The sequence below is a fragment of the Agelaius tricolor genome, unplaced genomic scaffold (genome assembly GCF_023055355.1).
Source record: "Agelaius tricolor isolate 1412-34295 unplaced genomic scaffold, bAgeTri1.0.p SCAF_4, whole genome shotgun sequence".
Taxonomy (NCBI): domain Eukaryota; kingdom Metazoa; phylum Chordata; class Aves; order Passeriformes; family Icteridae; genus Agelaius; species Agelaius tricolor.
In genome coordinates, this window is record NW_027269264.1 from 24,541,962 (window position 1) to 24,556,742 (window position 14,781).

At 37.5% G+C, this 14,781-nt stretch overlaps 1 protein-coding gene across 1 annotated transcript in view; it reads right to left on the reverse strand.

Annotated features, from left to right (window-relative positions):
- Nucleotides 1-918: 918 nt before the first annotated feature.
- The window catches only part of FOCAD (focadhesin), a 90,698-nt gene continuing 76,835 nt past the window's right edge, over nt 919-14,781 (reverse strand). The window contains exons 34-45 of the mRNA XM_071424926.1: nt 14,569-14,640; nt 14,299-14,401; nt 13,483-13,563; nt 11,686-11,814; nt 10,555-10,670; nt 9,067-9,327; nt 8,365-8,454; nt 6,676-6,853; nt 5,170-5,282; nt 3,993-4,244; nt 2,726-2,801; nt 919-1,352 (exon numbers count right to left, since the gene is read on the reverse strand). Coding sequence (XP_071281027.1) covers nt 1,279-1,352; nt 2,726-2,801; nt 3,993-4,244; nt 5,170-5,282; nt 6,676-6,853; nt 8,365-8,454; nt 9,067-9,327; nt 10,555-10,670; nt 11,686-11,814; nt 13,483-13,563; nt 14,299-14,401; nt 14,569-14,640 — 1,545 coding nt within the window. The 3' untranslated portion in view covers nt 919-1,278. The remainder of the gene's footprint in view (nt 1,353-2,725; nt 2,802-3,992; nt 4,245-5,169; nt 5,283-6,675; nt 6,854-8,364; nt 8,455-9,066; nt 9,328-10,554; nt 10,671-11,685; nt 11,815-13,482; nt 13,564-14,298; nt 14,402-14,568; nt 14,641-14,781) is intronic.

Consider the following 14,781-nt stretch of genomic DNA (forward strand, 5'->3'; position numbering starts at 1 on the left):
CAGCCACCCTCAGGGTGAAGAACTTTTTCTGAATATCCAACATAAACCTCCCCTGACACAGCTTCAGGCCATTCCCTCAGGTGCTGTCACTGTCACCACAGAGAAGAGCTCAGTGCCTGCCCCTCCTCTTCCCCTCACAAGGAAATTGTAGTTTGTGAGGGCTCTCCTCTGCCTCCTCTTCTCCAGGCTGAACAGACCAAGTGACCAAGAAGTCAGAGGAGAATTTCTTTAACAGAGGAAATGTTATCAGTCCTCCTGAAAATATGATAACTCCTCCAGGGGGGTGTGTCTTCTAGATGTATGGGAATATAATTTCCTGATCAAAAATCAACAATGCTCTTACCAGTACTGTTTTGAAAGACACTAGGGACCAGTGCCCAATTATATTCAGTTAATTTTTGTCTACTTCAGCAAGGAGGATTGCTAAATATAAAATCTCTTGTAATACTTGTCTTGGCAAGATTGCAAACTGAAAAAGTCTCTATTCCTTCAGGAGAAAAGATAATAAATAAGGAAAATAGCAGGGGCTAATCTGTTTAAGATGATAAATGTGGAAAAGAGTCGCTATATTGTCCCTTTTCCCTAGAGGCAGAGGAAAAATTCTCATTATGTGCAGAGAAGTGTCAAGGAGACAAGAACAGTTACAAGTGGAAAGAAAATGGCAACTGTCCTGGAGCTGCAAATACAACAGCCATCAGGATTATTGACTCATTTCAGCAATCTTTATAAAGCCATTGCAACCTAGACATGCATACCACCCCTCTTCAGAAACCCTGCTCACACTATATAGTCATAATGCGTTGTCATTACTGCACAAGAACATTGTGTTATTACTAAAGGAAGGATTATCAGTTCAAAAATAATGCTCATTCCAAGTCTGTTACACTAAAGCATACTTTAATAAATACGCTATATCCATCAAATTTTACTAGTTTGTTTTATTCTCAGCCATTCCTCCAAAGCTCCCATGAATTAAAGGAATATTCGTTCCAGCTCTTGAGGTTCCCAGATGTCACTGAAAGAATTCAATTGAAACTGAATGCGTACTTTTCATTTAGATTCAGCATATTTGCAAAACAGTAACACATCACTTAAAGACAAAATATTGTTTTTCATAGGAATTTTTGTGATGAAGCAAAAGGGTAAAAAAAATCCAAACCCAATTAAAAATCTTGTGATAGGAATTGTCTTTGAAATACAGCTTCTTGATGCCTGAGTAATAATAATATGTTTTCAAGTACGGACAGTTTTCTTCATTGGATAAGGTATGGTGTGCAGCTACCACCCATAAGCTTTAGTCCATACTGCTTTCTTCTTGAACTCTGCAAGAGACCTCAAGGCCAGAAGTGTAACTGTGAAGACAGGGACAAATTACATTAAATTGTGCAGTCCAAATGAAAAGATGCGACAGTATTCTTCCTAGTAATTTTACTAGCACAGGTATAGGTTTAGTTCTCCTTTTACTGACTCTTTTAATAATTCCTTCACTTGTGGTGATGTACTAGCCCTTCCTCTGCTTTGTAGCACATCTCCTACTGAAATCATATCACATCATCTTCTAATTAGTCTATCACTTAGGCACACAGATCAACCAACATTGCAGAAAGCTCAAATTCAATGAGCAATAATGCAAGCCAGGACATAGGAGGCACTGGGAACAACAGAAGCACAAAATCTTAAGTCCTCTGCTCAATTCACTGATTGGAAATGAAACTCACTGATTTCTTAATTCAATTTGAAAGAATCATGTGTTTAGACAAAATCCAGTAACCAACCTAGTCACAGTCTAGTTATTCAGAAGGAAGTTTCATGTTCTAGTATGCAAAAGGAAAAAAATGGGAAGCTCAGAGGGAACAGTGACTTATAGAGATAAGTCTGGGCATACTGACAATATATGGTGAGTATCAGAACTCTCTGATGTACAGAAGAGGTTCTCCAACAGCCCTTAGCATTGCTTCTGGTGGAGATTAGCAGACATTACAGGGGAATTTATCAGAGTGACTAAAACTGCAGACATCAAAACAAGGGTAATTACCCTACTAATGCAAATAACTCAATAACCGGATTTCAAGAAGCCTCGTTTAGGTCTAACAAATCAGATGGTACAAAGGAAGTGCATTGTGTTCATGGAGAGAAGCACAAATGCACTTACCTCACTTGCAAATATTTGTGGTGTCCTCTTAAAATTACTTGCACAGATCCTACACATGTAAATAAGCAATAGGATGCATGCTAGGGCTGCAACTCCTACCATAATTCAACATATTGTCTACTTTCCATCTTTCTTTTCATGCATCTTTTCAGCAATCCTTATTTCTCTTTCCTTTTTTCTCAGACCCCTTTACTAGGCTGTCCTAGTTCACCTCCTACCCCTTCCACACAGCGCAGTCCTTACTTGCACCTAAGTTATGTGATTTGTATTCTAGCACTAGAGGATTTCCCAATAGTATGATGCATCTTTTTTTTAAGGGTAACTTCAAAAACAACAGACAGATCTATCAATGAAATAAGCTTGTGTACTAGATGTACCTCTAAGTCCTTTGGACCCTAAGTGCTACATCATGAGCATTGGAAGATGAAACAGCAAATGTAAAGTGTTACAGACAATAATGTCAACTTACCTGTGATAATTACCTCAAAGACAAAATCTCACTCCTTATAACAACTGAATTTTGATCTATTCTGTCTGTTATAGAAAAATGAGGGCCAATTAAAAATATATTACCTTTCAGCAGGTCCATGGTAGATTTTGATAATGCTTCCTTAGGACATTCCATCATATTGATCAGCCATTCAATAAACTGAAGATAGAAATACAAAAAAAAAAAAAATCTGAATTTAAAAAGCTTCTGTATCAGAACATGATGAATTATTTTCAGTTTGACAGACAACATTTGATTTCTGCTATATTCAGTTATCTAATCAGAGACAGTGGCCAATGAAGCTTCTGCCCAAAGTAAACAAAACACCCTTGAGTACATCTCCCTGTCAACGCAATTCTTCCCATAGTTGGATCTGAAACTCCCTTTGTTCCTTCTCATTATGTCAGCAATAATTCTTTGTAAGAAGAAGGCACATTAAACAGCTTCCCTCCATCTTGCCTGTTCATACCTTTAACCTATTAATATAATTCTTTCTTATCAGTCTCTTGTCCAAATGTTTTACTTCAGAACTCTTATTGCCTTTGTTCCTCTTTTGACCTCTCTCATTTTTTGTTATTTTTTTCTGGCAGTGCAGGGTGCCTGGATGACAATATGGTATTTAAACTCATAAGGATGATTTTCAGGGCAAGGCCTCACATTCTTCCTTAAAACCTAATTAGGCACTTGCATACTAACAGCTCACCCCTGCATTCCTCTGACATTCTGAATTCTGACTTCAGGGGTAACTCTGAGCACAGAGGCATGCTCAGAGAGTTCTCAAGAGATTCCAGTTTGCACAAGACAGCTAACTATTAATCTATAGATTATCTAACTATTAATCTATAGATCAATCTATAATCTATAGATCAATCAAACAGTACTTCCACATATAGCAACTACACGAATTGCACAGAAGGTTTGCCAAATTAGGCCCAATTTTCCACATTTATTTTCAACTCATACTTCAAAATAAATGACACATACTGCAAACTGTGAAGAAGATCTTTGATTGCTCTGAATTTACAGTTTGGTGTGTCCAGCTGCAGAGGATCCTTTCAGTGTTTAAAACACAGACCTGCTACCAGCAGCTCCCAATTCTCTTCTCCTGGCTGTATTTTCTTAAGAGTTTGACTCCCAGCTTTGGAATTTTATATTTTTTTTGCAACTCTCAAATTTTACTTAAGAAACTACTTTCATATCTGATTAACAATAAAGTGAGATCACAATTGAGATGCAATAAAATATAGAGGAAATAACTGCTCTATCTAAGATCCAAGGTGACTACCAAAAATGGGGTGCTTTCTCATGTAAAGTGAGATGCTACTAAAATTGCACTACATGCAATTTTACCTTCTGTGTTTGTTCTTTCCATGGTTCTTTAGCCAGCAAAAGGGAAAGGCTACTTGGAAGGAGAGTGAGAGTCTCTTGCACAGCAAACTTGTCAGTGGGGTGCTTGCCAATGTGCTCCTCATATAATTCTGGTGATACCATGTGGTGTTTCCACAGTGACCAGTCAGCACTGAGGCCAAGCAGTAATGGTGCACCATGGTCAGCCCAGGCCAAAACAGAAGCTGCAAACAGCCACACGAGGAAATCTATGCACTAAACAGGGAAAAGACAAAAATGCACTTCATTAAATGAATAATACAGAAGGAGAAAAAAAAATTAAAAACCTCACCAAAAAAAAAAAAACCAACCCAAAAAAAACACCAACAAAAAACCACAAAAAACTCATCCAAAAAAGAAACCAACCAAAGAAACCCAAGACCAAAATCCAGATGATGACTTGCTCTTAAAAACAATCATCTAAAAATTCAGGCAAAATTCAAAATGCAAGAACTAAAAAGTTTTTAATATCCTTCTATGCTTTGAAGAGCATAAGCCTCTTTATAAATTCAAACTAAAATGTCCACATAAAGAAAAGTAAAATCACACTCTTCTAAAATCATCTTTTAGATTAAAGCTGATCTACAACTCACTTAAAATGGGGAAATAACTTTTTCACAGCAACCTGACTGTTGAGGGAAATCAGAGATGGTCACCCTTGTGATCCTTGCTATAAATGGTTGGGAAATATTGCAGCAATATAATTAATGCCCTTCTGATCTAAGCAGCAGCTTATTTTATGTCCTCAAACAGAAGATCTAAAATTGGTGAACAACATAATTTCTTTAAAACTGTCAAAGCCCTCTCAGAACCAGAAACTACACAGTTCTGACCTGCCTAGACAGTTCTATTAGTGAATTCAGAATTTTCCTTCAATCGTTCTAAATACAGTAAATTTTAAGGAATTATTTCCTTTAGTTGCCTTAAGGTTCCATCATAACTTAAACATAAAAGTTATTTTAAAGTAAGAGTTTTAAATACACATTCATTCACAAAAATTGTGAAGATCTTCTCTGTGGTGGTGAGATCACAGTCTTCTAAAATACAAAGCATGGGGAATAATGCTTATTACTGCAGAAAAATGTGAAATATATCAGAACCTCCTTCTGTCCTTGCACCAAATAATTTTCACAGCCATTACCTCTTTCAGATCAACCTCTTTCAGATCACCATTTTGTAAGGGTATTGACTTGCATGCTACATTTCTGATGTAGCCCATCAGGTCTAACAGCCAGTCCATTCTTTTCAGAACTCCTAGAAAAAGAAAAAGAAGACTGACTCATGTCAAATACTAGAACGCATTGCTTTTCATTAAAAAGCAAGCACAGAAAATCACTATAGCAGGAAAGTACCAACTGTAGAAGAACAAAGATCATTAACACCACTACCACATCTGATTAATTCTGCCACTGACAGAAAACATACAAGCCCTTAAATAGTACAGAAACGCTGCTTATAATGCAGGCAACACATTGAACACATGGACACACACACAAAAAAAAAAAAGCAAGAAAAAAAAAACCAAAACACAAAACTACAAACAAAAGACTGAATGAGAATTATTTCACATAATGACAGCCTGTAGGACCAAGTATGCACATATGACTGCTACAGAATCCTAAAGCCTCCCTCAATGTGCAAATTACTGTGAAAATGGTCCTACAGTGTTGAGAGGGTCAGTAAACTGTGGTCAAAGCATGAAAATAAAATCAGCCCTTAATTCATCTCAAGGATGGAAGACATTTCATTGATTCAGATTCTGCTATCCATAATCTGTTCTACCACCTAGAAGCTCACCACCAAGACCACATACAAGTGCCTCCTTTCATGCTGTCTCCTCTTTTACCCAAAGAATCCTCACTTCACTCAAGTAAAACTTACTACTACTTGAAGTTCTTCAAACACAGTTGGCAGCTAAAGCATCTGGCAATATAATGCTTTGAAGTTGTTCAGTGAACACAGGCAGACAAAAACCTTTCTGCCATGAAAATGAGACCTCATTCTTGTATCTTTCTGTTCTTGTTTCTTCCATATCTTCCTGTGTGTTTCTCCTACTTCTCCTGCATCAGCCCCTATACTTTGTCAGACCCATAGCTGAGCCAGCCCAAATCATTAACCCACCAGATGACTATCTGGTATAGTTATGAGGAGGAAAAAAAAGGAAATTTATTTCCTGTGTTAAATCAGTGCAAGGAGTTCAGGAAAGAAAGTTATGTCCCTAGTTCAACCAGTCTCATGGGAACATCCCCCACCTTCTGTGTCACATACTGGTAAGTCAGATTTTAGGTCAGAAGGTTAGCAGAGTTGCAGTATTGAGATGTACAGATGTACTATGTACATCTGTAACACTATCCTAAAAAGAGTGGGAGATACAGATCTAGTTAAAATTCTGGTCTGTAAACCACATTGATGAGACAAATGACTTGTAGTTGGACCACAGAAAAAGAAGTAACTGGAGTAAAACATAAATGCAAAGTTTGATACAAGTACTTGAATAATAAAAGAATTCTGAAGACAGTAGTTTCTAATATGGAAAAGTTTGGAAACACTTTGGTTAAATCATCTTAAAATTATTTTAAAGGAACCAGTGTAGATTCATAAATATCTATTGATTGCATTGTTGATTCTTCTTTAAGCCTAATTTTACCTGTATTTTCATGTCTCACAATGCGAGCATGATAGAAACTATGCAAGAACATCCATAAAATATTTTCCTTCTGGTGATATCCTGCCACAATATGAATCACGGCACTCAAGTTCGTCAGAGGCAATCTGCCTTGAGAAACTAAATACACTTTCACAAACGTGGCCTTCTCCATATTGTTCTGCAAATGCAATAAAAAGAAAAGTTAAATTTAAAGGTACATTTCTTGTGGGAACAGTAAATTCTGCCTTCTTTGTAAAAAAATTAAGAAACTCTGAATAACTAGTAGGCTTAATTTTCCTCAAGACATATTACACAGAAGACTGTACATGCTACTTGAACTTTACACTGTTCAAAATAGGCCAGCGAAGTAACTCAGTACAGCTTGTTTTCGTACTGCTTTAAATTTTACATTCCCCTTTGAAATGGAATGAGCCAGCTTAACAGTTCTGGACACTCAAGTCTTCTTGCAAGACAGATACACTGTAGTGACAAAAAGAGGTTTTCTTAAATTATGTTTTCCAGTGTGAAATAAGAAGTGAAAAATACAAGGAAATGACAGTTCAGCTTCCACAACCTATTTGAATGCTTGATGCTCTAGTGAATTTCATAGCAGACAGAACAGGGGGCTTCAGTCAAAGATGTTTGTTTTTAAAAGCTTGATCTGAAAACATCAAGTTCTTCCACACAGGTCACTTCCTTAGCATTTCAGCTGCTAAGAATTCCACTGCTAATTGATTCCACTGGTGAGCTACAAGACAAAAACTTTTTTTATTCCATTATCATCCTCAGTCATCTTGTCCACCAGGAAACATTCTGCGTGTGAATGTAAATATAGAACATAAAGTCAAGAATGAAAGGTTTTTCAGTCAGTTACTTCACATTTTTAACAGAAGCACAGATCCACCAGTTCCAGGACAGCTAGTCACCAGGATCCATTTATAGTCCAGTTTCAAGCAGGTGGGTATATTAACCAAAGAGGACTGCTAATATTAACCAAGTGGTCTGCTGTTTGCATCATTGGTCTGAGATTTAGAAGATATAACACCACTCTGGTTCACACCATTCCTGTTCTGCTAAGAGAAGTAATTCCCAGAATCAGAGAATCAGTTAGATTGGAAAAGACCTATGAGATTATTAAGTCCAACATATGATTCAACAATACCATGTCAACAAGACTTCAGCACTGAGTGTCACATTCAGTCTTTCCTTGAACACCTCTAGGGACATTGTCTCCACCATCTCTCTAGTGTGGCACTCCCATTCTAAGGTCTAATCACACTATCTGTGAAGAAGTTGTTCCTTATGTCCAGCCTAAACCTCTCCTGGTGCAGCTTAGGAGAGACAGGAGTGCAGCTTTGCATCTTCTCATCCTGTCTGGGACTGGCTGCCTGAGAGAAGGGGCCAACCCCCACCCCCCACCTCACCAAATTAGTTAAGACTCTCTGGTTCAAATGTGCCAGGTGAAATCATGAGTATTTCAGTCTCTTTGAGAAAGTTTGGGACATGGATTCTTATCACTTCTGCTACTCTCTACTGCCTGCAGATTAAATCCAAAACACTCTTACCAACATGCCAAGTAAAACAATTAAATGCTCCCAGTGAGCTAAAATAGTCTGGTGACAATAGAAATTACAAGGTTGCTTGTTTCACATGATCTGGTGATAAAAGAGCATAATTAAATATAATTACCTTGGGGATCTGGACAATGCGATTGATCTCTGAATCACCCATTTCTGAAATACATCTGGCTACATCGATATACATCTCCAGTTCACCTCTCTGCAAACAGAAAATTAAATGCATGTCTATTTCTGGCTTTCTTCATTATAAAAATTGGTGAGTTTAGGAACTTGTTAATGATAATGATGAATAATTAATCTATCTTCTAGCCTCACCTAATCTATTTTAGAAATTCTGTACTTGCTGAGGAATTTGACGTACATCAATATACAAAAACAATGGTATTTGAATACTTTTAAAGAATTTATTTTATTTTTAATGGCAAAGTGCCATTCTTTGGAAGTATTTTCTGTAGCTAAATAGCTTCTTTAAATCACTGTGAGAAACTGAATCCTCTGTGGGGAAAAAGAAAGCCTTCTCATTGTTCACTTCTCTTCCATTAAAATTTATTTCGGTACTAATACTGTAATTTTCCATTACTGAATCCTTTATGAGGGAGGAGTGCACGTTAGATTGGTTTCACAACATCATATTCTAAAATAACCAAAAATAAGTTAAACTGAAATTATGCTGTTATTTTAACTAATATAATTAAAAATTGTACATCTAATTAATGTTTTGAATCTGATGCATCAGTGCAAAAAGATGGGCCTTACCACCATTAAAAAAATACCTAGTGCAGTGTTCATACACCTCATTCATACTCCTCACCTGAACCTCATTTGGAAGAAGCTCATATATCTTCTCCACAGCCTGACACAAAAAGCTCCAGCAAAACTGGGCAGGGTTGGGAAGTTTCATTGCCTGGATGAGCCCCTGTAGAACACACTGGCAAATTTCTGGGTTTTTCGTGCGGTTCTTCACTTCAAATTGTTGTATCAGAAGCACTTCTGTAAAAGACTGCAGTTTGTCTTCTGCAACATGTTGCATCCACAGGGACAGGGACATGAAAAGATATTTCTGAGTTTTCATCTGAAAAGGAAAAATTTTTGCTCCATTTCAAATTCTAGCTCTTCATTGACCTTGAACTATTGTTGGATAAAATTATAAAAAGAGTGGTTCAAACACGACTTATAAAAGCACTTTAAGTCATAGATATTTCTCAGGTCTTTTCTTCTTCCCTTTTTGTCATGAATTTTTTGAATTAAAAAGAGTTCAAACATGTCAATATTCTGTTTTCATTAAAAACTGAAGAACTTACTTTCAATGAACCTTAGGCATCACATCCCCATATGGACAGGGCAATATTTTTACATGGCGCCCACTGCATTCTTACATAAAGCATATAGACTGTCTAGACAGTCAGTGACAGAAGTATGATAGCCATAGAAACATGAATATTGCTAGCTAGTGAAGAAGAATTAATAACCTGTACAAAATGCAGAGCTTAGTTCTCTGTGGCTCATCTTATTTTGTGACCTCAAATTCCCACTGCAGCTGGAAAAGTGGTAGTCAGAAATAAAATCTCTTTTTTTGGTACTTTACCAATTATGTACCTTAAAACTACCAGCAAATATTTGCATATCTAAGACTAATGAATTAAAACAAAAAACATTCCTTGAAGAGATCACAGAAACAAGCAACTAATTTTCTGAGAATTGTCATGAATCTGCTCCTGAATTTGGATAAAGGAACAGAAATTTGCAGTCAAGTATTCTGTGGGATTCAGGGAATTTAACATACTGCACCATGGAATCCACCTTTCAATTCCAGAAGAACAGAAAAGCAATGAAGGATAAGACCAAATCTGATTATACTGTAGGTTAGTCTGTTGGGTATCTACAAAATTAAGGCAAGGTTCTCAAGACATAGCTTTTTTTACTAGTTAGCTAGATCAAGAGACCTAGCTAGAAAAAGTAGGTAAGCTTTTGGACAGATTAGGGTGGACCTTTTTTTAAAGACATTTAGCAGGTAAAAATAAAGATACTTTTTCTCCCTACATGCCATGCTTTATGTCTCCCGTTTATCAGCACTATAGGTCTTAAGCAGTAAAGTAAAACGAGTGTAGCAGGTCTTAAGTCTGCCTTGAATTTCAAGGCCCCACAATAACCTCTCTCTCACTATAAATACTCACTAAATGGTATTTCTGAAGAATTATGAACCCAGTAATCCTTTTCTGGTGAGACACCTAAACATTGTCACTGAGGAATTTTATATGAAAGAGGTGCTGAACTTCCACAAGTTTTCTGACATACGTACACTGAGACTGTAGATAAGGGGAGGTGCCACCCACATCCCTAAAAGCATAGCTGCATTTTGAGATGACTGGGCCTGTGTCACTGCCAGTTCAAGGCAGAGATGTTTTAACTCATCACCTAAAACAGAAGAAAACAAACTAAGTTATAAAGAAATATTTTCCCTTTAAATTTGTTCTCAACTCATAAAATAAAGGAGAGCTATTGTTCTACTAGAGCATTACAACTTATTTTTCTAAAAATCCTACTTAAAGGATTTTATCATACACATAACACATACATTTTTTAACACATACATATTAGAAGACTCTTCTTTACATTCATGCACTTTCAGCAAGAAGTATCAGCATTTGTTCAAGTTATTTCAATTCACTCAGGAACAAAAATGTGGGAATGCTAAGAAAAGTAAAAATTAAAAAAAAAAAACCTCCTCCTTGCCAAATAAAGTCTATATTTAATCCACAGAAGGGAAAATGAGTCAATATTCCTGGACTATGATGCTGTCTGAAATATAAAACAGCCACAAAATAGATGTTTCCTCTGAAAATTCCTTGATTTACAAAAGTAAGACTCCTAAGTGAAAAGCAGGAATAAAAAAAACTCTCCAGACATTTAACAAGTTTCAGCTCTTCATAAGAATGGTAGACCTCAGTAGAGGAATCTTTTTTGACTATTTTGAAAATTATTACCCTGTGTAATTTAGGAGAAAGTGCATTTCAAATTAGTGACAGCTAGATGAACTACCAAACAGTTCAAATACGTGAAAAAGTGGCATGCAGGCTCTAACACGGGCATTGGACCAAGCATTTACCAGTTACTGATAACAGGATACAAGTACTGGAGTTTTATGATGCACTCTTATATAAATAGTTCAAGTGAAATGTTCAGGCCACTTTCACCAACATTTTACGGGACTTCTCAGCTCTGATCTTTAGTTGTTCTTCAGTTAAACAGTATCCACATGGTGATGACAAATATATACTTGCAAACACTAAAAAGTCAGTCTTGAAAGCATAATAAAACTAGCCACTGCACTAACTTCAAGCCCTGAAGAGGGCTCCAAAGTTTGTAAAAGCATTAGTAAAGAACTCTTATGACAAATACAAAAGTCTTAATAGAAAACTACTACTCTCACCAAAGTCCAGCCTCATCAAAGGAGAAAGAATGGATGCCCAGTTTACAGGGGGATACTGATGGTTTTCTCCAACTAATGCAATGGGTGCCAGTGCTACTTTCACCAGTTCAGCTGGGACAGATTCAGGGCCTAGAACAGAAGATTCAGAGTCTGAATTGTATACACACATATTTGGCTGAACAGCTTAGCAAAGAATGTGAACACTACACTGAAGTTCAAGCTCTAGTAAAGAACTGAAAAGTGTTACAAAATCACTGTTACTTCCTTTTGCATCTGAGAGTTAGCCATTTCATTTATAATGAACAGATACATTTTTAATGTCCTGTCAAACTGTTTTTTGTTAGTAATAAACAGAAACTTTCTGGTCCCTTGTTCTTGAGTAAATTTACAAGTTAATTATAGATATTCCTCATCTTGTAAGGTAGTGTTTTTGCATTTCTTAATGGAAGAACAGCAGTTTTCTGACAATGCTTTTGTTTCTCATCTTGTAGATGCAGGCCAAAAGAACAGTCAGATAAGTGCTAACCTTTGCTACATATCATGTTAACTTATGTCAACATAAGTTAACGCAGTCCTCCTGGAATCAAAACATAGGCATTTTAACCACCATTTAAAGCAAAGCTTGCTTCAAAGGACAGCAGTGAGCTCACTTAACTCCACATAGAAGCAATCCTCTCTATGCTCCTTAAGACTACTCTGAGACATCTCTTTTACCAGGCTTCCTCATGTAAGACCATACTTTCTTCAGGCCTCTTTGCATCTATCCCAGCAGTAATCTGTTTAATACCACTCTGTTACAGAGAATCTTAATCCAGCATCACTTAAACAAGGGGCAGCATAAAGTCGGTCTGATGATGGAGTATTAACTGAGCATACAGGCTAACACTTAAAAATTATTAGACTTTCCTTCTCATAGGGAAGAAACATCATCTCACCAACAGAGAGAAGAGAAAAGGGTTTTAAAAGTCAAAAATGAGGTGGAGAAAACTAAAGTCCTAACTACACAATATTAACTTATCTTTTTGATTGTAATTAAATTTCTTTTTTAAATACCTCACTTTAGCGAAGTTCAAATTTGTACTTAGAAAAGTTCTCTTAGCAAATAAAAACAAGTGTTTAAAGTCATCTTTTATAGCCATAACAATTTTCCCAGATGTTGCGGTTCACTTTGTGTTTGTTCAGTTCTCCCCCCATAGTTATGTTGATGGGTCTGCCCAGGTCCCAGTTTATGCCAGTCATTGTACCCCTCCCAAGTTGTTATGGTTACCTAATGTATCTTGTTTGTTCCCCTCCCCTGGCTGCCTGCCTATCACTCGGCACCCCTGCCTCTTTTTCCAGAAGCTTCTGGCTAGGGTGTCGGGTGATTGGTTGAGGGGCCAGAGCTCTACCCCCAACCGAGTCCTGTTGGTCCCTTACCGTTGTCAATCTCAAATGTATCTTTCTCACCTCCCCTCTGATTTGTTGTCCCAAGCCCCTCCTCTTCCCTTTATAACCCGAGGTTTTCCCGGCCTCGGGGCTCTCGGATTTCTCCTCCCCTACCCTCCACACCTCTCCTCATTAAAACCCCTTACCCAGAGAATCTGAGAGTCGCCTCTTCTTTTCTTGCCTGCAACCTTTGGAGTCTTACCGCGCCAATCTGCCCACAAGCATAACATCGCTTAGGCACAGGGCCTTGGCTACGAGTCGAGGCAGTGCCTGACTGGCTGGAGGTTGGCTGGACAATATTTCTCTAGCCTGGGCGTTTCTCTCCAACCGGCCACCGCTCCACCCAGAGTAATACTGTAGTTTGATCCTTACCTTTCTTTCCCCCTTCAATAACAAAGTCAATGGCTGCCCTGATAAAGCTGTTTACAGGTAAGTAGCCAAAATCTGGAGGAACTGTGAAGATAAAAAGACTGCTTATATTCTAAAACATCATCAGCAAAATTATAGCCTTCTGCTCCCAGGTAAATTTAAAGGCCAAACTGAGCTGTGTTTGAGCTAACTGATTCTGTAGGTGACTCAGAGTATTTAGACCACAAGACTGATGGACATATTGGCCTTTTCACCTTTAAGGAAAGCTAAACATTTCTGGTGGTGAGAGGTGCCAGATCTGAAAAAACAAATTCACAGATCAACTGAAAAGCCAGGGATACGAACTTCCTTAAAAATACATTGGGCACTGCAAGCTGGGCTTTGAAAGGGAGTGCTTCAAAATTTTAAGAAGTCTAATGGAGCAGAGACATTTCATATCTATCTAACCTTAGGCAGGAATGCGTGCATGCAGGAATACATAAGAGCAGAAACTTTGAAAGACTTTTCTCTGTGATGTTCATCTACATTTTGTATTTTTGGTTCCCAGATTAGTTTACACCAAAGCAAACAGCTTCAACTTCATTAGCTTTTGCTTGTTACTGGTATTTCATTAATTATTAATTATCCAGCCTTTACTTTACCAATGGATATTGAAACAACACTTAAAGTTAGCAATGTATCGGCCACAGCTAACCAGAGAAGATCTGTTCTAGGAAAATACTTCTAAAATGTTAGCATTATCTCATGTGTTCCTCACTGTCTTTTTAGTGATGCGCTATTTCTACATGTTCTTTAAGAAGCAGTAATAAAGCATCTTACCAGATGCTCTGTTCTGGGTAGAAGACAAACAGGACATGTGAAGACGTCCCAGAAGTCTTGCTGCATTTGTCTGAAGACCAATCTGCTCAGAGAAACTAATTATCTGTTGAGACAATAAAGCACTAGTTAGACAAATTTCCCTACACTGCCTCATTCAAGCTGGACACAAACTTTACGTAGCTCCTTTTAAACAGACTTGTCTTGCTTGTGCAAGGTGTGAAGGTATGCTAGTGCATTATCCAAAGGAGGAAATAGAGGCTACCTTCTTACCTGTGTAAGGGTTCTGATCACTTCATTCAGCTTACTTTGAAACTGTGAGGACTGAATGCTCTCAGATTTCAGCTGCAAGAGAAAAAGAGGTTAATTTTGTAAGAGACAAAAAAGAAGCCACAAATAGAAAAATTTCTGAAAACAGATTACATTTGCACTCATGCCTTTCTCTGGGAGTGGGAGAGAGAAAAGGAGAAAGCTTACATGGGCTGA